This window comes from Dipodomys merriami, unplaced genomic scaffold (assembly GCF_024711535.1).
Source record: "Dipodomys merriami isolate MVZ:Mamm:240054 unplaced genomic scaffold, mDipMer1.0.p SCAF_7, whole genome shotgun sequence".
In the NCBI taxonomy this organism is placed as follows: Eukaryota; Metazoa; Chordata; class Mammalia; order Rodentia; family Heteromyidae; genus Dipodomys; species Dipodomys merriami.
Window position 1 is genome coordinate 39325586 of NW_027206290.1, and position 25237 is coordinate 39350822.

Genomic DNA, 25237 nt, shown 5'->3' on the forward strand with positions numbered 1-25237 from the left:
TCTGGTCCAGTGTGCATGAGCTGGCTCCATAATGAACCAGCTCCACAATGAGCCAGCTCCATAATGAACCAGCTCCATAATGAGCCTCTACTGTGTGATGGGCAAAGTCAGAAGAGCTGGAGACACAAAGACAAGTTGACTCCGGTCTCTGACGAAGCTGCTCTGAATGTGTACACGTGTTGTCATTTGATCGACAACTACCCAGACCGCACACAGAATGCCACTGAAGCAGAGAGGGGACCCGGCACTCCAGGTCACTAAGCAACGGGCCAGGTAGTATCTCATGCAGCCAAACCCGGTCTCTGTGAAGAGGGGGGCAGGGAGTGGGTCGAGTGGAAAAACCACTGCAGGCTCCAAGGTGGTCTCAACACGTTACAAAATGAGTTTAATGACAGAGTTGGCGAGCAGCGTTTCCACCCCCTGAAAATAAACCACACATCAAGAAACCGCAGTATCTCATACGTGTTAACCAATGGAGAAAATCAATGATGATACTTAACACAGAAGCTATTAGGCAGCAGAAGGCACTTGGGGAGTCCCTCGGAGTCTCAGCACCTGGTTGGGAACAGAGCCCCAGCCGGCTCTGGATGCTGTGGGCCTTGCTAAATGAGAGCTAGCCGACCCAGGGTAAAGCAACCTTTAGCCAGAAACGGGACGGCACACAAGTAGCCATGGAGAATGGCTCTTCGGAGGTCAGCTGAGTCCCTAGGGGCCCGCCATCAGGGTGGGGACACAAGAGACTTGTCAGCCAGCGAGGAGACTTGTCAGCCAGCGTGGAGACTTTTGTCAGCCAGCTAGGAGACTTGTCAGCCAGCAGACCAACCTCCCGTCCCCGTCCTGCTGCTCCCAGACCTCTCCACAGCCATGCAAAGGTTTGGGACTGAGCCTCCTGTCCCAGCTCTTCTTACAAAGTCACTTCCTGCTCCTGAGTCACGTGATGGGGAGAGACAACAGGTGATCGTGAGGAGACCCGATCTGGCTCCACCCAGCTTCACAGAGCAGGAACAGCCGCAGGTCGGTGGGGACAAGCAGCCTGGGTTCCTGCATTTAGAAAGGAGTTCTCCTGATGGGAAGGGAACAGGAAGGGTGCAGAAAAGGAGAGGAACTGCTGGGCGGGGCGGGGGCTGTGATTGTGTTCTGATCAGGTCCTTTGGCTCTAAGCTACTCATCATCATCATCCTCATCGCTGTCACTGTTATCCTCATCAGAATCATCGTTTTCATCATCATTATCATCATCATCATCATCGTTGTCATCATCTTCATCATCCTCGTCGTCCTCTTCATCATCATCATCCTCTGTGTTGATCTTTCCAGAAAGCACATCCTCGATCCAGTCTTCTAGCTCCTCGGCGGTGGGTAGGTCATCGTCGTCCGGAATCTCCATCCACACGCTGTCGGCCTGCAGCCAGGGGAGGCAGGGTGGTGGGTGAATAAGTGAATGGATGGGTAATGAATGAATGGGTGAGTGAACAGGGGAGGAGCGAGTACTCAGAGGCTGGGCCCCACCCTGGGTTCCGGGCAGCGGCACCGAGCAGGCTGCCGGGTCTTCTGCAGCTGTTGTAGCCAGGAGCCAGTGGCTTTTGCCTATAATCCCAGCTACTCAGGGCGCTGAGATCTAGAGAATCAAGACTTGGACCCAGCCTGGGGAAGGAAATTCCTGGAGATTCCATCTCCAAAATAACCAGCACAGCTGGGCATCAGGGGCTCACACCTGTCATCCTAGCTACTTGGGAGGCTGAGACCGAGGGATTGCAGTTCGAAGCCAGCACAGGCAGATGAATCTGTGGGAGCCTTGGCTCCAATTCACCATAAAAAAGCTGGAAGTGGAGCTTCCAAGTGATTCAAGTGGTAGAGAGACAGCCTTGAATGGAAAAGCTAAGGAATGGCTCCTGGGCCCTGAATTCAAGCACATAAGCAATCATTCCTACTAATTCTCAAAGCAAATGAATGAATGCTTCACACAGCATCACATAGCTTAACACAGTGCCAAAGACGACTGGCTCCTGTTCCCAGGAGACTGCTCCTGCACCACCATGGCATGCGGCTATGCTGCCGCCCGCTGAGCCCACTGGACTGTGAGGTTGCCTGGGACATCTGAATGAGGCCTGAGAACTATGTCCTCCATGGACCTCACCACCTTCCCTCGGCCGGTGCAGAACTGGGACTGCCGGGAGAGCCCTCCAGGCCTGGATGCTGGACTCTGCATGCGTGTGCATGCATGTGGTTGTGCGTGTGCCTGTGTTAGGAAGGACAGGGTGTGGCACTCACGTCCGTCACGTTCACCACGCCTATCTGCGGCTTGGACAGGTCAATCTTGAAGGTCTTCTCCCAATACGCAGTGAGCTGCAGCAACAGAGCATGGGGTTAGAGGGCCACACACCACGCAGGCCTGACCCGGCCACATGCGGTCCGCGGCCACCGGCCACTGCCCTGGTGCCAGTGAGGTCTGCATCCACCCAGGCTGAGGCTCGGAAAGGACTGAAGGCTTGGCCCCGCCCTCCAGTTCTAAGGACGCCTCTCGGCTGCCATGCACCTGGGTGGGAACGTGGCACCCACACACACACACCCTGGCCCTCCTCCCCCAGCTGTCATTCCTCACAAGTGAGGAAGAACCCAGAATCCATGCCCACCATGGCCTGCCGAGAGAGGGCTGGACAGGATGGATGCCCAGGGCAGACAGCTAAGGCCACATCCAGCAGAGGGTGCTATCCCCGCCCTCCAGCTCATGGGGTACAAACTCCGTTCCTTCTTGCAAAAAGGAAACAAGCTGGCGCCTGTAACCCTAGCTACTCAAGACGCCGAGACCTGAGGATCGCCGTTTACAACCAGCCCAGCCCAGGGAAGGTGGTGAGCAAAACTACAGCTGCAAAGATATGGCTCACATGGTAGAGCACCAGTCTTGCATGGAAAAGTTAAAGGAGAGAACAAACAAAGGAGTTCAAGCCCCAGCACCGGTACAGGCACATATAAAAAAGATAGGAATGTGCCAGGTGCCGGTGGCTCACGCCTGTCATCCTAGCTACTCAGGAGGCTGAGATCTGAGGATCACAGTTCAAAGCCAGCCGGGGCAGGAAAGTCCATGAAACTCTTATCTCCAATAAACCACCAGAAAAACAAAAATGAAAAAACAGAAGTGGCTCAAGTGGTAGAGTGCTAGTCTTGAGCAAAAGAAGCTCGGGGACATTGCTCAAGCCCCAGGCCCAGGGGAGAAAAAGAATTTGACAATAACACTTGTGGCCCTGTCTGTGACAAGAATACACACGGAGCAGCCAGGGCCAGCGTCTCCCAGGACACAGGGTGGCGTCAGCTCTCTGGGCATGCCTTCCCCTCCTCCCCCACTCCCCTTGTCCGAAGTGCTCGGGGCCTCCTGCCCATCCAGCCCAGGGCAGTGACCACAGGGCCCTGGTCCGAGCAGCTCACCAGTGGGAAGTCGTCCGGGTCAATCCAGAGGACGCTCAGGGCGGGGTTGTCCGTGTTGTCCCGGGCTACCTGTTTGAGGATCTCCAGGAACTCGTATCCATCTGGAAAAGGGCAAGGAGGGTCGAGCAACTCGAATGTGCGTGTTTCCTGAGGGGTTCTCAGGCACTCTGATGCCCAGCCCACCCCCACTAGACTGCTCAGAAAAACAAATCTGATGAGCACTGTGGGTCCCGAGCCCCTCGGATGCAACAGCAAGTCTCCATGGAGAAACAGAAAGATGCCTGGTGCTGGTGGCTCACGCCTGTAATCCCAGCTGTTCAGGGGATGGCCGAGATCTGAGGATCCCAGCCTGCGCCAGTCTGAGCAGCCAAGTCCAAAAAACTCTTACGGCCAATTAACAGCAAAAATCCAGAAACGGAGCTCAAGTGCTACAGAAGTGGTTCAAGTGGTTGAGTGCCAGCCCTGAGTAAAAAGCTCAGGGGCCCTGCATTCAAGTTCTAGCACAGGAACAGAAAAAGGAAGGAAGGGAGGGAGGCAGAGAGGGAGGAGCTGGCGTCAAGAAACCTTGGAGGACAAAAAACATTCTTTGCCATGAACAAAAAAAAATTGCAAGAATATTGTACGTGTGTGTGCACACACATCAGTACTGGAGCTTCAACTCAAGGCCTGGGCGCTGTCCCTTAGATTTTCATTCAAGGTTGGTGTTCTACTACTTGAGCCACAGCTCTACTTTGGGTTTTTGGTGGTTAATGGGTGGCAAGAGTCTCATGGACTTTCCTGCTCAGAGTGGCTTTGAACTGACATCCTCAGATCTCAGCCTCCTGAGTCTGTAGGATTCCAGACGCGAGCCACCGGCGCCTGGGACCAGTGCTCAACAGCGCCCTCTAATGCTCAGGACCACCTTCCCACCCCTCCCCACCCCTGCTAGAACACCAACAAGAGTTTAGGTCCTCTTAGGTCCCTGAGAATAACTACTGCGTGTGTGTGCATGTGTATGCCTGTGCACATATGAGGAACACACCCGTGCACACCTGTGTCTGCAGGTGGCTCTGATGGTGTCCTGTGGGTAGGATGGAGAGCCACAGGGCACAGGGCACGGATCATTAGGCCTTATTTTTTGTTTTGTTTTGCTTTTTGTGCCAATGCTGGGGCTTGACCTTGGGGCCTAGGTGCTGTCCCTTAGCTTTTATGATCACGGTTGGCACTCTACTAGTTGAGCCACAGACTCTATGCACAGCTTTGTGGTGGTTAATGGGAGAGCCCCGGCTACACAAAGACAAAAGCCAAGTCAAGACTTGGTTTCTCAGCCCCAGAGCCCTGAGCAGTGAGGCCTGCCCTGCCCAGGGTTGGAAGCTGGCAACCTGCTGAGCTCCGCCCCCCTCCCCCACCCCCACGGCTCTGCTCCCAGCCTCAGTCCCCAGCTCTGGCTGGGCCCAGGGGTATTTGTGCAGGGAGAGGGAGGGAGACGTTCCAGAGGCCTGATTCACGGCCACACCAACCTCCCCAAACAGGTTTCTGCGGCTTTGGGGAGGGAGGGGGGCCACATGCTCTATTGTTCCAGGGCCCCTCCTGTCCCGGACCTGGGGAGCCCCGCCAGCCACCAGGGCAGACTCCAGTCTCTGTTCACACAACTGGGGTCCACTGTGCGTGATCGCAGCCTGTAAGCCTCAGGCACGGGCCTCCAGGAGCCTTTCTCCTCCATGGTAAAGAGGTGGGCAGAACCTGAGAAAAGAAGCCACAGCGGCCTTCTTTCTCTCTGAGTGTTGGTTGTGGAGAGGCCTAGCTCCCTGGGGGAGGAGGCCTGGCACCTGGATGGACATTCAAGGGATTGAATGAAGACAGAACATGGCGGAAACTCGGAGACAAGACAGGCCATGGAACATTATTCAGCCCTGAAAAGGAGCGAGCCTCTGATCCATGCTGTGTAATGGATAAACCATGACACAGAAGGGCACGCAGCGTGAGCTTGCGTGATTCCCACCTACACGAATGCCCCAATGTCTGTATCCACCGAGAGTGGGGGAAGGCATGTGCCGGAACTCCCCCGAGAAAAGCCCAGACATGCTGGATTTCGGTGGGTAAGTGGGTTGCCTCTCTCACCATCTACCCCTGGAGCATGCATGGGTCATGCCCCATGGGAATTCAGGGGACCCGTGTCCCCCCGGAGGCCAAGCTCCTGACTGTTTCCTGGCCTCCGCCAGTGCTTGCTCTAGGAGAGACACAGAGGCCCTGACAAAGGCCATATCTGCCGCAGCCACAGCTGGCGGCACTGCACGGCCAGCCCGGAGGTCCCCTGAGTCCCCGTTCCTCCAGACCTGCCCAGCCAGTCTCTAGAGTGGGGGAGACTGCTAGCCTTTGGAGTTCCTGTCCCGATGCTCACAGCCAAGGCCCCGCTCCGTGGGGCACCACGCCTGTCTGGGGGCAAAGGCTGTCCCTCATGACCGTGTGTCACTCCTGCATCGACAGCTCTGCTCTGCCTGGGCTAAAGAGCAAACCAGGAAGCCTGTGCAAGATGCAGAAGTAGAACAAAGCCCCTCAGCCATGTCCCCAACACCCTTTCCACTTTGCACAACCAACTGCTTATATATATACACCAAAGGATGCAACTCTGTGTGTGTGTGAGTGTGTGTGTGTGTGTGAGTGTGCCGGCACAGGGACTTGAACTCAGGACCTCCCCCTCCAAGTGTTCAAGGCTGGTGCTCTACCACTGGAGCCACAGCTCTGGTTCTTCAATTCGTGGTATCCTAAAGTAGGAGTTTGGCATATACATCCACGTGCTTGATCACAAAACTCGTAAGTGAACGTTTGCACAACCGGCAGATCATATCCACACACCCCGGGGGCCGGGTTGCTTTTGTGCCTTCCCAGACCACAGCTCAGCTCAGTGTTTGGGGCTCCAGCGCCTCCTCACCCTGTCTTCCCTTAGCTGTGAGCACAGACACCACGGGGGCAGGGTGGTGCACTGTAGAAGGAAGGGAGAGAGAATGGGGAGAACAGAGGAAGGTGAGTAGTTTGGTGTATGTGTGTGTGTGTGTGTGTGTGTGTGTAGTAGGGCTTGACCTCAGGATGGAACTCTACCACTTGAGCCACAGCTCCACCTCCAGCTTTTCGCTGGTTAATTGAACAGAAGCATCTCATGGGCTTTGCTGCCTAGGCTGGCACTGAACCACGATCTTCAGATCTCAGCCTCATGAGTAGCCAGCACGGCAGATGTGAGCCCTGCCCAGGGTTCAGGAGCTCTTGTGAAAGGCCGGGCGGCCGGGCACCTACCAGGGTCGCTCTTCTCCGCAAAGGCCACGATGTGGATCCCATTCAAGTTGTCTTCCTGCGGGAAATAAGAATGGAAATTTACCCTCGAGGAGCCAGCCTGGGCCAGAGACTCACAGGCCGGAAGGGCGGTGTGGAGAGGGACACACAGCACGACGGGGCAGGGACACACGAAGGCCGGACACACGGATGAGCAGGTGGACACGCTCAGATGGCGCCTGACCGTGGACGGACGGGACGGCAAACGGGACAGCGCGAACACACACGAGACATTAACGCTCAACGGGTCTCACTGCCGGGGTCTGCTGGTCCCAGGAGCCGCAGCAAAGGGAGAGAGAGGGAGAACGGGAGTCAGACTGGCCTCGCAGGAGCCCAGGGCAAAAAGCATTCTAGAAGTCTCTGCGTGCCCAGCCCTGGAGTTACAGCCAGCAGCACAGCAGCTCATGGAAGCTCCAATTTGCCCCTGACAGGCCCCAAACCCGTCCCCACGTGGAGATGGGGCTGTGGGCCCCTCTGCTCTGCCCCCTTTGCCAGGGTCTTTGCGGGGGGGGGGGGAGTGGAGCCTGTGCTTAGGGACATGGGGTGACTGACACCCTGCAGGCAGGGGGGAGGGTGGGGGGAGCAGGGGTGCGGGGCGGAGGGGGCACCACCCCACTCCAACCGATTTGAATGCTCCTCCAGCAATCCTATCTAAATGCTAATTTTTTTCCTCCTTCTTTGAGTCTGGAATGGACGAAAAACTCTAAAAAAAAAAAAAAAAAAAAAAAACAACCACAAAACCTGTCAGCGGAGATTAAACAGCAAACACGATTATTGAAAACGCGGGGCTTCCAGAACACATCTGGTAATCGGTTTTAAAATGAAGAATCCCTATTGGTTTTCTAAGGGACTGCTTGTGCCAAGCCTGAGCAGCCACTGGGTGAAAAGAGACAGGGGTGGGGGGCACCACACCCCCGCACCCCACAAGGAACCCACCGGCTCAGGGCTCAGCATGTGAATCCGGAACCCAACACCTGCGCAGACACCCAGGGCAGGCTTTTCAGTAGGCCAGCAGGGAGTCATGGTTACCTCGGGCATGAAGGGGGTGCACCCCTCGATGGAGCCAGCCATGCCAGCCAGGGTTAGCCCGGGCGCCTGCATGACACTCGTCATGCATGAGACTTTGGCTCACCCTGCCGTGGCACCTCTCTGTGGAATCGCACAAACCATCCCTCATAACCGGATGGCAGGCTCTCTGAGAGGAGGAGTTGGTCAAATGGAAGTCATTCCTATTCGGAGCTCAAAGAAGCCGAGTGGAGGGTGGGCCCTGGTGGTTCTCCCCTGTAATCCTAACAGCTCGGGAGGCTTAGATCGGAGGATAGCAGTTCAAAGAAAGGCTGATCTAATCTCCAATGAACCAACAAAAAAAAGCTGGAGTTGGTTTCCGTGGTAGAGCACCAGCTTTGGGTGAAAAAAACTAAGGGATGCTGGGAAGTCTAAAAGAAAGTTCTGGTAGATTTGGTGTCTGATGAGGGCTTGCCTACCACCAGCTAATGGGATTTCTTGTTTTATTCTCTCTCCTTCCTTCCTTCCTTCCTTCCTTCCTTCCTTCCTTTCCCCTCCCTCCCACTCTCTCTTCCTCCCTTCCGTCTTCTCTCCCTTTCTTCCTTTTCTCCTTCCTTCCTCTCTTTTTTTCTTTTTCTTAAAAAAAAACCAACAAAAAACAAAAAACAAAGTCTCACCATGTTGCCCCTGCTGGCCTTTATATATATATATTTTTTTGTCGGTTGTGGGGCCTGAACTCTGGGCCTGGGCGCTGTCCCTCAGCTCTTCAGCTCAAGGCTAACACTCTACCACTGAGCCACAGTGCCACTTCCAGCTTTCTCTGCTTATGTGGTGCTGAGGAATCGAACCCAGGGCCTCATGCATTCAAGGCAAGCACTGTACCACTGAGCCACCTTCCCAGCCCCCTGGCTTCCGCTGTCCAGGGGTTGTGGGCGTGGCCGCCACGGCTGGCCGGCCCTGGCTCATTTCCTAAGAGCACTGAACCCAGTTGGGAAGTCTTTGCCCTCGTGATCTAACCACTAACGGCCACCATGAGTGTGGGGTTCAAAGTAGGGATCTGGGGAGACGGCAGCATATGGCCATGGCGCCCACGCGCTCCATGGCTGGTTTGCCCTCTGCCAGGTTTACAGGAGACATGGTCAACGTGGATCTGCAGCTCTAAGTGATGGGGGGGGCTGCCAATTCAGCACACACAGACCAGACACACACACCCCCCAACGAGCAGGAGCTCGGCGATGGCCTTGGTGACCTGGTCCTCAGATCCCCAGCATTTATCCCCTTCCATCTCGTCCCCCGACAGGCATTGCGTTTTGAGGTTTCCTCTTCTCAACCCTGAGCTCCTAAGGACAGACAGGCTCCCTTTGACCCCTCCACCCTTAGCGCAATGCGGTGAGCTTTTGTTAACATCTATTGATTCAAAAAAGAACAGGGCCATCCCCATTTTACATGCTTATTGAAAAATGTGGAAAATATTATCCACACCTACCAATTAGGCATATGCCCCGGCCAGTCTTTTGCTCTGTTTCTTTCATCTCTATTGAATGTTTCCACACGAAAGGAGACACAAAGAAACAAAACATACCTTGGACTAGCAAGTTCCCTGCTAAGGTACAGCGCAGTGACCCACAGGCACCCCTGAGATTTGAACTCAGGGCCTCAAGCATGCTGAGATTGCTTACTCATGGCTGGTGCTCTACCACTTGAACTATACCTCTATTCCGCTTTTCTGCTGCTGATTCTGGAGCAGACTTCCTGCCCACTCTGTCCTCAAACTACCATCCTGCAGATCAGGTGCCCAGCTAACTCCTTTCATGCAATTATTTGCCCAGCCCTCAGAAATGAAGGTATGCCAATGAAGAAATGAAGTTACATGCCCAAGAAGAAATGAAGTCGCATGACACTTTACATCAGTGCCTGGTTCTGTTCGTCCACTACTTCAGACTGTAATTTAGAGAGTTACATAAACGTCCGAGACAACCCCTCCTCCCCACCCAGACCCCCGACGGCGGCCAGGGGGACATGGCCGCCCCATGGAGCTGTGTGGAGAAGACATGACAGCTGGCTCCAGATGTCCCTAAGCCTCAAGAAGAAATGCCCATTAGTTTTGTATCCTTCAGTAGTTAGCCTCATCCACCCCATCTGTGAATCGGGGAAAGAAATACTTGCTCTAGGTCACCTGCTGCTCTCGGCTGCTGTGGCTGGGGTCTGTCATCGGGGTGTTATGTCAGCTGGAGGCAGGGATGTCTACAACCTAGGGCTAGTCTCCACGCCTCTCGTTCTAATGGTATCTGAGTTGCTTAACACAGTCCGGGACACGGACCTAGAGGACAGGAGGCCAGTGTCGGGAGCCTTCAGCTGATACAGACAGATACATAGATAGACACATTCGATAGATTAGATTAGATAGACTGATTGATAGGTTAGATAGATTATGTAGATAAGAGAGATTAGATTAGACAGAAAGATTGTTGTGGACCAGTTAGGTAGATAATAGAGATAATTCGATAGATAAAATAGGTTATATAGATTGATAGACAAACAGACTGAGAATAGATAGACAGACAAATAATTAAAAGCTACCACTCACTACTGGAGCACCTGTTGGGGCTCTCAATTCTTCATCTCACATTGCCTTACAACCCCTGCCCCCATTTTCAATGGGGAGACCAAAAGTTTGAGATGGTCACATGACCAAGTGGCTTGGTGGCAGATGCTGGACTTGAACTTAAGCATCTGTGACTTAGTAGCCTGAGCACTCTGTCCCTGCCCGGGGCCCCTAGGCTCGAAGCCTGTGGTGCTGTGGCAGTGAAGGCGAGCAACATGGCCGGGCCCACAGGGTCAGGGGAGCCGGGTCTCCCCATCTTTCCCGGGGAGCCATGCTCCCTGTTTCCAATGCTCCTCCCCACACCTCTGCCCCAGCCCAGACACAGACAGTGTCCTGGGGCTTCTCTGGGGGTACACACACCCAGCCACACAGAAGGGGCTTGCCACGTCCTTACCCATGTTTCAAACATGTCTTCTGGGCGCAGGCGACGAAGAGTGGGTCTAGAAAAACAAAACCAAGAGCATCCTTGAGTGCAGGACTCACCGTGGCAGGCCGGGGGCGCCACGCACGAAGGGCGAGCGAGCTCCAGGCCCGCTGCTGCAGGAAGAACACAGAGCCGAGTGCGGGCAGCGCCCTGGCTCCACACGAGGCCACAGACCCTGGGCTCACGGAGGTGGGCTCCTTCTCGGGGACCTCCTCACCGACACAGCCGCTCCAGAACCCCACTCGGGCCCGGAATGAGAAGGAAGAGAGCACAGGATGCCCCGGCTGGCTCTGCCGCTGCTGCGTGGTCATGGGATCACCCGCCAGAAAAACAAAAGCCACAAACAACACCAACGCGGGAGGAAGGACAGCCAGGCGGTAAGCCCACAAACACGGCCCGTGCATCGAGAGGCTCGAGAGGCCAAGAACTGCAGGGGGGGAGACACGACTCTTCACCCCTTGCTTACCCATCATGCAAGGGGGCAGAGTGAAGGGGTGAAGACGATGAAGAGCTCACCCACAGAACCTGAAAGATGTGTCACCTGGCTCCTGCAGAGCAAGTCAGCTGACCTCTCTGGGAGCAGGTCTGCATGGCGGGATGTCCTCCTCTCCAGGAGTGTGGCTCTGGTTCTGTGGCCACTGCCCTGCTCTCACTCTTTGCTCCAAAGAATGGGGCTAATAGCGAGTCCTCTGGGAGTCAGGGCTGAGAGAACGTAGCTCTCACAACCTCCCTGGCATGGTTCTTGATGCAGAAAAAGTATTCTCGCTGGGTGCTGGTGGCCCACGCCTGTCATCCTAGCTACCCAGGAGGCTGAGACCTGAGGATCCTAGTTGAAGACCAGCTTGGGCCAAAGGGTCTATGAGACTTGTATCTCCAACAAACCGGCAAAAAGCTAAACACGGAGCTGTGACTCAAGGGGTAGAGTACTAGCCTTGAGCAGAAAAATCAAGCAAGAGCTTAAGGCCCTGAGTTCAAGCACCAATACAAGTACATGCAGGCACACACACACACACACACACACACACACACACACACACACACACACACACACACACACACACACACACACACACACACACACACACACACACACAGAGGCTCTGAGGGGATTTGCTAAATCCAAGCAGGAGTCTGGCCCTTCTTGACCTCCATAGATTCCCATTAGGAGGTGGCAATGTCTCCACCCTGTGTCAGCGTCCCCCAGAGCCATGCTCTGTGCTGTCCCTCGGGTGTGTCCCCGCCGCACCCCACCCCCACGCCAGCCTGGGCACCTTTGGTGCTCCTTCACGAACTCCACGAGCTCGCGCTCTGTGTGGGGCTTGTCGGGGATGGGCAGGGGCTCCTCCATGAACGGCTCATAGAAGTCCACTTGGTTCATCTTCAGGGACAACTTCTTCGCCACCTGTAACAGAAATGGGACGCGTGGGTTTGTGCGCATGGAGGAGCAGAGGTGTTTCTGCCCCACACTCGAGCGCGCGTTCTCTGGCAGATGTGGCAGCTGAGGGAAGTTTTAACTTCAGTGCCAGGGGCAGGAACTCATTTTGCCTGTGGTGTGGGCTGCGCCAGTCCTTGGCTTTGACCCAAAGACTGGGCTCAAGGAGAGGCAGAGACCCCTGAGAAGGAACCGAGAGAAATCTAGCTGTGCGGTCACCACAGCTCTCCCTCAAGAGCCAGGGCAGGAGAGAGGAAGTGAACGACGATCAGAGGATCTTTGGATCTAGATGAACTGGGATCTTTCTTGTGCTGGCCCTGGGACTTGAACTCAGATCCTAGACGCTGTCCTTTAGCTTTTTTATTCAAGGCTGGTGCTCTACCACTTGAGCCACACCTTCACTTGTGGCTTTTTGCTGGTTAACTGAGGAGAAGAGTCTCATCCAGGGCCTCTGGCCTTGCTGGGATTAGGGGTGGGAGCCTTTGTGTCCCCTAACTGAACGAGTTTTTCCTGGAGCGGGCAGTTGATGGAAACGCTTACAGCACACAATCTACAGAATCGGATCCACTCCCTCCATGCCTTGCATGAGCCCGGGAGCCGCAGCGGCTGCGGGTGGAGTGTGAGCACCAGAGTACAGCCTCTTTGTACTAGGTCTGCCTGGTGCTTTGCCAGGCTCTAGGAATGGCCCCGCTCACTGGCAGTCAGAGGAAGCCAGGGCAGAGGGGTTCCTGGGCTGTGAGCCCCTCGGTGTGAGAATCTCTTCAGCCCCCTGCAAGCCCAGGGGTGAGTCACTCCCGCAGATGGAGCAGGAAGGAGCAGCCTGCGCTCTGGCCGGAAGCCACACGCCAGCCCCCATCAGCGCTGACCTCACGGCTCTTCTCTGGGATGTGATGTGAGAGGCTTGGAATGTGTGCGCAGAGAAGCCCAGGGCGCTTCTCTTCCAGCTCAGAGCTGCCATCCAAGACGGCCCCAGCAGGACACTGATTCCCTTGATGTCCCCGAGGACCGGGCTGGGCTGGAGCCAGCGCCTGGGGCAGCCGCCGGCCTGCCACTGTGCCACGACCCAGTGACCCCAGTGGCGAAGCAGGATGGCCACTCCGCCGCGGCTCGCCGAGCTCCCGCTCCCCTCTATACTCCAAATGTCTGTTTTAAGATTACCTTCTTGTTGACAGGGTGAAGACAGGCATTGAGCCGAGTGCCGGCAGCTCACGCCTGTCATCCCAGCTACTCAGGAGGCTGAGATCTGAGGACCCCAGTTCAAAGGCAGCCCAGGCAGAAAAGTCCATGGCACACCTATCTCCCATGAAGTAGCAAAAGGCCAGCAGTGGAGCTGTGGTCCAGGCAGAGCGCCAACCTTGATCTGGGAGAAATTCTGGTAAAGACAGAAACGCTACAAAGTATGGATGGCTGTGGTTGGCTTGCGTGCCTGCGAATGTTGAAGCAGCTGATTTCTGTGCACGCCAGAGAGCCACCCCGGCAACCAGAGAAGAATCAACTCAAAGCGCCCACGGACTCACAACCCTCTCTTGCCTCCATCACCTCCAAGGGGCTAGCCCCAGCTCCCCACGGGCCTGGTGACATCAAAAGAGACAACAACTTCTCTGTCTCACTGGGTCCTCCAACAGGGGGCCGCGCGGGCAGGACGGCTGGAACTGAGTCTCCCTAAAGCTTGATTTAGGCTCTGGACTGGTAGATCTCTGCAGGTCTCACACCGATACACTGCTCAGTGAAGATTCTCTGGAAGGTTTTGAAACTGCAGAGTCCCAGGTTCTATCACCATCCTAAACATGTCCAGATTTCCAGGGGATCATGTCGCAGCAGGGCTTCTAAAAGCTCGTCAGAGGAACCAGTGTTTCCCAGTACAGCAGCCTGGACTGCCCATCGCCTGCCTATCTATCCATCTATCTATCTATCTATCTATCTATCTATCTATCTATCTATCTATCTATCTATCTATCTATCTATCTATCTATCTATCTATCTATCTATCTATCCATCTATCTATCTATCTATCTATCCATCCATCCATCTACCTACCTACCTATCTATCTATCTATCTATCTATCTATCTATCTATCTATCTATCTATCTATCTATCTATCTATCTATCTATCTATCTATCCATCCATCTATCTTGTGCCAGTACTGGCACTTGAACATAGGTACAGCCTGCTGCTGTCCCTTAGCTTTTTCACTTCAGGCTAGCACTCTACCATTTGAGCTGCATCTCCACTTCTCCAATTCTGCAGATTCACTGCAGATAAGAACCTCCCAGGCTTTGCGGCCCGAGCTGGCTTTGAGCTGTGACACACAGAGCTCAGCCTCCTGGGTGGCCAGGACTCCAGGTATGAGCCCGCAGCATGTCCGGCCTCCCTCTCTTCACAATTCTCCGCCCGTGGCATGGCTGTGGGTTTGCTGACGCCTTTCCTCCCCACCCTTAGCTCGAAACACTACGAAGGTGAGCACTGGTTTTTCTCGGTGAGGCCCTGGCGCGGTGAAGGTGCTCGGCATGTATGGCTGCGAGGGGGGCAGGTGACTGAATGACTGATGAATGACGGCGTGCGTTTGCTCAGCATGGTGCCAGCAGAGTTGCATCTTCCGTTCCTCAATGGTGTCTTCTTCCCACATGCGCCGTTTCCACTTTCCCTTCGTCAGAGGCCACATCCTGCCCTGGAGCCTGGCCCGGTGTTTGGGCAATGCTGTCCTAGCCTGGGACCTCTGACATTCCTTGGGGGTGTGGTATGAATTGATCCCCCCCTCCTGCCCCGGCTCTAGGACCTCCTGCTGGACTCTGCTGAGCCTGCTGCCCCCCAGCCTTCCCTAGGTACTTACTCCTTTGTCAAAAGTGGCAAAAAACTTGATGTAAGGCTGGAAGTGTTCAGCCGCCTCCTGGAACGCCTTGTAATCTGGGAGGCAAAACAAACAATGGAAGAATCACGTTCAGGAATGCTGCAGGCTTCTCTTGTAAAATGACTGCACGATTATTTAGCAGGTATTATTCAGCTAGCTCTGTTTGTTTGCTGGTTCTGAGGTGTTTGAATTCAGGCCTCACACTCACTCAGCTTGCCTGCTTGTCTAGTACTCTACTACTTGAGCCATGTCTCCAGACCGGCTTTTTGCTAGTTAGTTGGAGATGGAGTCTCACAAACGTTTTCTTCTTTTTCCCAGGGCTGGCTTCAAACCTTCACCCTCTAGACCTCAGCCTCCTGAGTAACAAGTATTTCAGGTGTAAAACTCAGTGCTTGGCTGCTTTTTTTTTGTTTTGTTTTGTCCAAGACCAGAACTTGAACTCACTATCTGACACTTTTATTCATTGTCTGGTGCTCTACCACCTGAGCCACGCATCCAACCCCTGGCTGCTCATTCTTTAGTACTATTTCAACCCATAATTTCCCATAAGGGTTGGAATGAACTGGTATTTGATTGCCCAAGAGAAGGCATCTTGGCCCCACATAGAGGAAGGAGAGCGGATGCAGCCCCAACAATCAGCGTACAAAAGGGGCAATTCGATGAAGAGGAGGCAGTGTGACCGGGCCCCTGCAGTGTTCCAGGCCAAGAACAGGGCCTGCCACCAAAGGGGGAAGGTCCCCTGGGGCATGGGGCAGGAAGGCAGCCGCCTGCTGGTCAGCCGGGGGCTCGCCCAGCCGTTCCCACAACCCGCCGCCGTGGAGTTCTTCCGTAAGCCTTGCAATGGCTACCTGAGACCTACTCAGGGAGGTGCGCTGCGAGACGGCGGGTGGGGGAAGGAGGAAGGCCTGTTTCTCCCGTACGTGCATTAGCTCACACATATGCACACGCAAACACATGCACACATACATATGCACACACACAGCGCCATAGAAGCCAGCTGACACAATTTCTGTATGCTCGTCCCCTACCTCCAGGAGCAGGACAGGATTCTCATCTCCGTTTCCCAGCAGACCCGCGCCCACAGAGGTGGCCTGACACCCCCTGTCAGAGCACAGCCCTGACGCTGACAGGGGACGGTGGGCAGGGGGCGGGGGAGGGGGGGCTTGGACGGCTTACACTCGGAGTCCTCGTTCTTGAAGAAGCCCAGGAGTTTGATCTGGTCCTCCACGCGTTCAAAGGCCTGGACTTCCAGTTTGTTGTTGATGACTTCCACCGGGTCTTCAATGAGCTGAAAAGCAGCCACACTCCAGTGAGCACAGGTGTGTCCAGGTGAGCAACCCCCACTTCCCCTACACCCCCACACCCCCACATCCCACACCTCTATACCCCACACACCACACCCCCACACCCCCACAATCTTCAACCCGCACCCCACACCCCCATCCCTGTACCCCACCCCCATACCCTGCACCCCACACTCCCACACCCCCACAAACCCACCACACCCCCACATACCTGCACCCCTACTCCACACCCCTGCACTCCACATCTCACACCACGGCACCCCCACACCTCCCCAGGAGAACACAAAGCGGGGACCATAGTCTAGATGTTTGAACCTGTCCCACCCCAGCCCAGCCGCTCACCAGACGATACTTCTGGTGGACAACTTAACGGGAGGGGTGGGGTCAACCTAATTCCTTTGAGTGTCGATTATACCTCGACTGATCATAACTAACTACATTGACAGGATGTGAAGTGATAGCATGGGTTGTGAATACAACGTGGGCTTATTAAATTGAGCTAATTAGTATATCCATCCCCTCAGAGATGACCTTTCTTCTGGGGTGAGGAGGACCTTCGACATTTACCATCTTGGCGATCTGTGTTCATATTTTCTGGATGTCGCTGCACTATTGCAGCGAACCTCACAGAGGAGCCCCTCTGCCTGCCTGGGGAGGCATCTCTCACGCCATCTCGTCCCTTCCCCTCCTTCTGCCAGTGTAGCAGACTGCTGCACTGAGTGAGAGAATTCACATCTTGCTGTGACACAATCCAGACCTGTGACCCCAGTGCCTTGTTTCCATGGTGACAGGGAGTCAGCCCTGCAATGTGGATGCTGTTGTTCTCCGTGAAGGCCAAGGCCCTGTTTTGGCCCCTGTCAGGGTACCCTGCTTTCCCGCCCTTCCTTCCCCGTCTCCCAGCCCAGACGGCTTGCACAGGTACACCGCACAGATACTCACATCCAAGAGAAACTCCACTAACACGTCTGCGGCGAACTCACCATCAAACTCAATTGTGTGATCGCCCTTAAGAATGTACAAGCTCCCTTCTTCATCAAAGCCTGGAAGCACCGAGAGGCTCGAGGTCAACATTGAGGCCATACTGATACCAGGGAAGCCCTCACTTGGTCGGAACAGTGATGGGGTCAGCACAACCAAAGACCCAGACCTCTCCAAACACCACCTCCACACAGCTATCCCAATCCCAGCAGCTCAGGGGCCTGATCTGAGGGTCACAGTTCAAAGGCCACCTGGACAGGAAAGTCTGTGAGACTCTTGTCTCCAACTAACCACAAAAGAGCTGAAGTGGAGCTGTGGCTCAAGTGGCAGAGTGCCAGCCTTGAGCAAAAAGTCAAGCAAGGGCCTCGAGGCCTTAAGTTCAAGCCCCAGTACACACACACACACACACACACACACACACACACACACACACACACACACACACACACACACACATACACACACACACAGAGCTCTCAAAGTATGCACTCCATTTGAAATAGCCAAGAATTAACAAGTCCACTTGGGTTTTAACTTAAAAGAAAAATCTAACGGGCTAGGAAGGTGGCTCAATGGTAGAGCGCTTGCCTTGCATGCATGAGGCCCTGGGTTCGATTCCTCAGCACCACATAAGCAAAAAGAAAAAAGCTGAAAGTGGCGCTGTGGCACAAGTGGTAGAGTGCTAGCCTTGAGCTGAAGAGCTGAGGGACAGCGCCCAGGCCCAGAGTTCAGGCCCCACGACCGGACCCTCCCCCCCCAAAAAAAGAAAAATCTAGTTTCCCACCCCATTTTAGTTTTCTAACAGTACAGTGTGTGTGTGTGAGAGAGAGAGAGACAGACAGACAGACAGACAGAAACAGAGAGAGAAGGAGAGAGGGAGGGAGGGGGAGAGCGAAGGGGAGAGGGAGAGGCTTGAACTCAGAGGTCTGCATTCTTCCTTTCTCACTTCACTTTTTCCTACTCAGGATTGGCTCTCTACTGCTTGAGCCAGAACTCCCCTTATGGCTTCTTCCTGGTTAATTGGAGATCGTCTCATAGCCAGGACTGGCTGTGAACTGTGACCCTCACAGCTCAGCCAGGATCACAGGCGTGAGACACCAGAGCCTGTTGCTTTTATGAAAGTATTCTTCAACCCGGGACTAAGGCTATTTTCTATTAAGATGAATCCAGTTATCAAACAAGAATACAACTTCGTTGTGTTGTTTTGTTTACAAGACACAATTTGTTTCTTCCTATTCTATCTCTCCGATCACACTTACCCAATTTCTTGGCAAGCTTGGCTTCCTTTTTGGCATCAATCATCATGAAGCCGATGTCTTTATGTTCCAGGATCTGGGCCACGAGCTGAAAGGACAGAGAGGAGCGGGGGGCTGAGGGCAGGGCTGGGGGCGCGGGAGGAGGCCTTCCTCCTTCACATCTCAGGGACCAGCGCACCCCTGGCTGCAGTAACCTGTGTTGGCCACTTAGAAAAGGAACCACACATGCTGGGAATGGGCCGGAGAGGAATGCGTGTGTGCCCTGCGGGCACTGAGCTCTGCCCCAGGCAGAGAGCGCTTAGTGAGAGAGAGAATCCACAAGGCAGCAGAGCAGAACACCCGCACATCCCAGACAGCTGTCTTCTGTGCCCCCAAGCTGCCAAACCATCCCACGTAGGAACCCAAGAGGGCCTGGAATAGAGAATCTGAGCCCCAGGACTAAAGGAGACCCCACTGGCTATGGGCCAACTCCTACCATCCATCCCAAAGGGCAGAGAATAGGAAGTGTGGAGAAGTTTCCAGAATGAATTAGGAGAGGGGAGAATCTAAAAGAGACATTGCTGTTGTTGTTGTTGTTGTTGTTGTTGTTATTTGCAGATCACAAGATGTCCTCATGTTCAGGCAATTGCTCTACTCACTGAGCTGCCCCTCTCCACAGCTCTACTCCTGCTTTTTAAAGGTTAACCTTAAAACCACTCGTTGCCATGCAATTGTAAGAAATAACGCGGAGATCCCATCTGTATTTATCTAGTTTTCCCAGTCGTGCTTATAAAACGGAGGAACAGCAGGCGCCAGTGGCTCTACTCCCTGCTTTCTGTGGGTTCACTGGAGTTAAGAGTCTCCCAAGACCTTCCTGCTGTCTTTGAACCGTGATCCTCAGATCTCAGCCTCCTGTGTAGTTAGGATGACGGGCGTGAGCCCCCAGCACCTGGTGTCTGGCCTTGTTTGATACCTTTGGTGTAAGGAGTAAGACAGGTTGGGGTTCTTTTACCTTTGTGTGCCAGCAGGGATGGGTCTGCCCCACACCTGTGTTTGCACTGTGATGGGAACACACTTGTGAGCATGCGGGGCCGCCTCCTGGCTTCTCTCCTCAGTCCCCATCCCCCCACGCTGACACTCCACCCACACAGCAGTCTGTGGGACCCTTGTTTGTTCTTCTCTTCTCAATGTTAGGAACTTAGCTTCATCCCCTTCCAGTCCTGTTTCATATTCTGCAGTCCTGTCGTTGCTTTTTCCCCACATACCCTTAGGATTTGTAGTAAGTCTTGGAAACAGGTGAGTTCCTCTCCCGGCTTTATTCTTTTTTGAAGTTCTTTGACTTTTCCACATACGTTTGAGGATAAGCTTTGTTATGTCCACAAAACATTTTACTAGGATTTGGGGAGGGATTGTATTAAATCTGTATATTCAATCTGCCAGCTTGGGGAGAATGCCATCTTTTTGTGCCAGTATATGATGTATTTCCTATATTGCATCTTTGAAACATGAAGATTGTACGCATCTCCATTTCTTAGATTGTCTCTGGTCTCTTTCATTTGCATGGTGTAATTTTCAACGTTGTAAGTCTTCTTGTTATTTTTCTATGCAAATGTTTGTCTACATCCATGCCACCCTGAAGCACATCCAATCTCCCCTGATTTAAATCTGATTTAAGTTATCTTAGGGATTGTAAGTGGTATGATATTTTTATCGTTGGTGTCATATTGCTAGTGTACCAAAATGCCATTATCTTGCTCACATGTGTCTTGCTAGATCCATTTATTACTTGTAAGGAGTTTGCATTGCATTTCATTTCTTCGTGTATTGAAGTACAAGGTCTCACGCTTCCTCTGGTTCTGGGTGATTCCTCAATGCCTTTTAAAATAAAAAGCACCTCTCTGCTGTTAATATAGAAGAAAAACACTAGCAATGGTAACAATTACACACAAGAAAGACTTGAATGGAGAACTGAAAGGAGTGTGAGTGGGGCCTCTCCCAGCCCAGGCCTGTGCAGTTCTGCTCCGCCCTGTGCACCATCCCAATCACATGTGGACCTATGTTATGATTACACGTGACTTACACAACGCAGGACTGGGCAGGGCGCTGGCTCATGCCTGTCATCCTAGCTACTCAGGAGTCTGAGATCTGAGGATCATGGTTCAAAGCCAGCTTGGGCAAGAAAGCCTGTGGGCCTCTTATCACAAAAAAATCCAGACGTGGAACTGTGGCTCAAGCGGTAGAGCACCAGTCTTGAGTGAAAAGGCTAAAGCACCTACTTCTAACACCAAACAAAAAGTCTACAGTGTGGAAATGGGAGGAGAATGCTAACCGTTCATTAAGATGGACAGAGCAAGACACACGTCGGCTTCTGGGACCGTGACTCTGGGAAAGGATGCTGGCACGCAGAGCGGAGGTGAGAGAAGGGGGCAGGGAAGAGGCCGTGGGCAGGGGTGGGTCAGCCGCAGCCTCCTGGGAACCAGTGGCTGTCCACGTCACGTGTCCCTGGGGCCTGGCACAAGCCAGGGCCCCCGTCAGGCCTCTGCTCCTGGGACTGGTAAGTCACGGATGACCTTGAATGGAAAGCTGGGACAGAAGCCAGGGTGCCGGGCACCAAACGTCGAGTGGGTGGTGAGGACGGGCTGCAGCAGGTGCGGACGGCCCGCTGAGCCTCGCGGGGACAGGAAGGGTGAGCGCAGAGCGGCCGTGGCCGGTGCTCTGGGCCGGACAGAACTGCACGACCCCCAGATCTCACCACGTCTGCCATCCGCCCCGACGGGGAAGATGGGAGGAGCCTCCGGTGGCGCCCATTCCCGGGAGGTGGAGGAGGAAGGAAGGCGAGGAGGTGGGATTTGTTCCACTCGTGGGGTGTGAGGACTGGGCCTCGTGAAGGAGTGAGGAGCGATTCTTGCTGTAGCTCCAAGAGTCGGAAAATAAAGAAGAGTCTGGAATTGAGGCACCTGAATGTCACCCGATCTCTGCTCTGAGCGAATGGTCCTGCGGCCTGGCGTTGACTGCCAGCCCATCTCCCCCCACCCCCCCACCCCGGTACCCCACAGGCTGAGCAGCTGTGGTTATGACACTCCCTGCCGCCAGCTGGCTTTGCCACAGGTTCCAGTCCTCCCTGAACGGGAGAGCTGATGCTTCTCCTACCTGGCCGCTGCCTGTGCCCTCTGGCCACGCCCTCCAGCCACGCCCTACAGTCAGGCCCAGGCTGAGGGCCTTGGGGCTAGCAAGCCGCACACCTTGTACCCATGAGAGGAGGCTGAAGCAGGAAGACCACAGAGATTTGGTTGTCTGTGTGCTTTTTCCTTTGTGCTGGTACTAGGGCTTGAACTCAGGGCCTGTGCGCTGTCCCTGAGCTTTTTCACTCAAGACTGGCACTCTACCACTTGAGCCACAGCTCCACTTGCAGCTTTTTGTTGGTTAATTGGACCTAAGGGTCTCGCCACGGACTTTCCTGCCTGGACTGGCTTTGAACCACAATCCCTGAATCTCAGCCTCCTGTAGTTAGAATTACAGGTGTGAGTCCCAGCGCCCGGCTTTTATGTTGTGGTTTATATTTTAAGGTAGCGAGCTGAGCCTTGGGTGCCCAGGGGCATGCCGTGGCCCCCTCCCTGGGTGGCACAGCCTGGTCTTACACTGCAGGCACAGGTTTCTGTCATTCTCCTACGCTGTGTGCACAGGTTCCTAATGAAAGGAGCACAGGGGAAGCGAGTGAATGTCCACACAACGTGTGTATGTGTGTATGTGTGCCTGTGTGTGACTGTGTGTGTGTGCATGTGCATGAACCTGTGTATGACTGTGTGTGCTAGTACTAGAGCTTGAACGCAGGACCTTTTGCTCCCTCAAGCCTGGTGTTTTACTACGTGAGCTCTTGAACCACGCCTCCACTTCTGCCTTTTTGATGGTTAATTGGTGGTAAGAGCACCTTTCCACCAGGTGCTGGTGACTCATGCCTAGCTACTCACAAGGCTGAGATCTGAGGATCACAGTTTGAAGCTAACCAGGGCAGGAGAGTCTGTGAGACTCATTTCCAATGGAATCACAGAAAAAGCTAGAAGTGGTGCTGTGGCTCAGGTGATAGAACTCTAGTTCTGAGCAAAAGGAACTCAGGCCCTGAGTTCAAACACCAGGACTGGCAAAAAAAAAAAAAAAAAAAGGTTGGGGGTAAGCACTTTTCCATGGAGGGAGATGGATGGAGCTGTGGTGGGAGCAGAGGGACTAATTTTAACAAGGGACCCGGGGCTCAGGGACGAGCCCCTCTCGGAGACTCTTGATGTTAAGGTCCATGACCACAGGCCCGCCTCTTTGCAGGCACAGCTGGGCCACCGGCAGACTGGCGCTTCCACCCTCTGAGCCTTCCTCCATCTGTGAGGCCTTGGGGGAGGCGCTGGGGGAGGCAGGGCTGAGCCTGTAACCCAGACAAAGGCCCCGGCCCTCGTGACCGAACTCATATGTGGCCACATGACCTGGGTCAGAGCCTCTTACCGCTCAGGTACAGGCCATGGCCTGAGGGGGGGGGGGAAGGGGGACAGTATGGCACAGGAAAGGAGAGAGAGAAGACAGAGACAGAGACAGAGACAGAAAAAGAGGAAGGAGGGAAGGAGGGCAAGAAGGAAGGAAGGAAGGAAGGAGAAAAGGAAAGAAGCAGGGAGAAGATGGATGGAAGGAAAAAATGGGAGAAGAAGAGGAAGAGGAAGAGGAGGAGGAGGAGGAGGAGGAGGAGGAGGAGGAGGAGGAGGAGGAGGAGGAGGAGGAGGAGGAGGAGGAGGAGGAGGAGGAGGAGGAGAGAAAATCCAGAGCAGCAAATTCTGCATTCCCTGTCCTGGTCATAGAAGTCTAGAGTTAGCAGATCAGCTCCAGGCTGAACTTCCTGCTCTCTGCTGTCACCACTGCCTAGAGGGAAGGTGTGCAGCTGGGTCAGGGCCTCTTGTGGGCTCATTCTGAGACAACAGCATGCCGTCAGCTGGCCATGAGCGCGCTCTGATCGGTCCTCTGCTAGTGGGCTTGGGAGCAGGTGTGCAGGCAGCTATGTGGGCGCCGGTTCTCAAGCTGAGTAAACTCTGCTCCCCTCCATGTCCTCTCTGCACCCAAAGGTCCCGCGTCCTCGCCTCATTCCCTGCCCCCTGCCCTGAGCGTCCACAGACAGGCCCGAACCCCACACTCGGCCCTCACAGACGAGAGGCAGCGCAGTGAACCCCAGAACTCATTCGGGATTCCGGGATGCTTCTTACGTTGGTGAAGTTATTTGGGTGAATCCTGGGTGGCTTTGTGGGATTGTATTATAGTCCATCTCTTGGGGATCTCGGCTCATCCTGAGTTTCCCGGGGGGAAGTTTAGTGATCGAACTATTTGATGAACCCAAATTGTCTGGCTGCACTAGCCAGTGAGCGGTGCAGGTCCCAAGGGGATCTCTGCAGAGAGGCGGGAGGGCTGGGCTGGGGTGGGGCCTGCAGGAGGCTCAGGGGGCCTGGGAGGGCTCTGGCATGGTGCCCTGGGGCTGTGGGTGGCCCTCAGCTGCCGTGAGATACTACAGAGATTGTTTCTGAGCCACTCACAGGGGATTAGAAGCAGCCCTGGTGCCAGGTGGCCGAGAGGCCGCATCATGTAGATAAAATAAGAAGTGACGTCAGCCTGTCCCTGTGCCCACACCAAGAACTTCCTGAGAGGAAAAAAATTCCCACTCACGCATGTGCGGCTGAGAATGCCACACTATACGCCTTGTAGCGAAAAGCCAGAGGAAAACCGCTGCAGAGAGGCAAGGTCAAACAACCCTTGTCCCCAAGAGTGGGGGTGAGAGGGCCAGCACGGCTGGTGACCCCTAAACATCCTGTCCTCCGGCACTCTACACTCGCTCAGGAAAAGCCATGGAGCCAGAGGGAAGTTCCAACCGGGACGCCGCTGTGCACCTGACCTGGGACTGTCAGTTTCCCTTTTGTGGGCTTCACTCACACATCCTGGCATTAACGCAAGACCATCGCCAAAGGCGATGTGTGCTCTGCACCCTCATTTCCACACCCCAAGCCCTGGCCAAAGGCATCCTGACCCCTGGGCCCACCGAGGCAGGAAGCTACCTCCCCTCCCCTCCCCCCGACTCACCTCCAGGACAATCTCCTTCATCTGGAACTGTTTCTGTGCCACCTTATCTGAAGACACGGGCTCGTGGTAGTAGAGGCAGAGCACATCGTATTTCTTCAACATCTGCTTGAAGTTCTTCTCTGAGAGGCTCAGCACACGGTCTTTCCCGTCGTACGTGGGGAAGTTCAGCCCTTCCTCCGCCCTGCAGCAGCTCAGCAGACAGGCCCCCACCACCAGGAGGTGAATTCGCTCCATCTGGGGAGAGTTTTCTCTCTCTTCCCCCAACACGGCAAGTGGGAGCAGGGAGGTTCCCTGGGCTGGAGGTCCGTGTGGTCCTGGGCTGGGGACTGGGAACGGAGTGGAGGATCTGGGCACATGCGCACTGAGGGAGGCCTGGGCGGGGGTGGGGGGGAGGCTGGGGGGCCAGGGGCTGGATCACTTGCCCAGCCCAGCCCCTGGCTCATTAAGAGCTCCATTTTTAGGATGCAGTTGTTTCAGGCTAAAAATAAACGGTGCCATGAATTTAAAGAACAAGTCCGACGTGACTGTGGAGAGATGCTCTGGGCAGCGTGTCTGAGGGCGGAGAGGCCACGGGCAG

General features: G+C 54.5%; 1 protein-coding gene across 1 annotated transcript; it reads right to left on the reverse strand.

The window, feature by feature from the left end:
* Positions 1–357: 357 nt before the first annotated feature.
* Casq2 (calsequestrin 2) lies at positions 358–25015 on the reverse strand. The gene is made up of 11 exons (XM_070006418.1): positions 24661–25015; positions 18586–18670; positions 17288–17388; positions 16221–16332; positions 15027–15100; positions 12034–12164; positions 10733–10778; positions 6693–6747; positions 3423–3523; positions 2271–2345; positions 358–1401 (listed from the first exon to the last, which is right to left on the reverse strand). Exons 1-11 carry the CDS (start codon positions 24892–24894, stop codon positions 1162–1164), a joined length of 1254 nt encoding a protein of 417 aa, XP_069862519.1. The 5' UTR covers positions 24895–25015; the 3' UTR covers positions 358–1161.
* Positions 25016–25237: the final 222 nt, after the last annotated feature.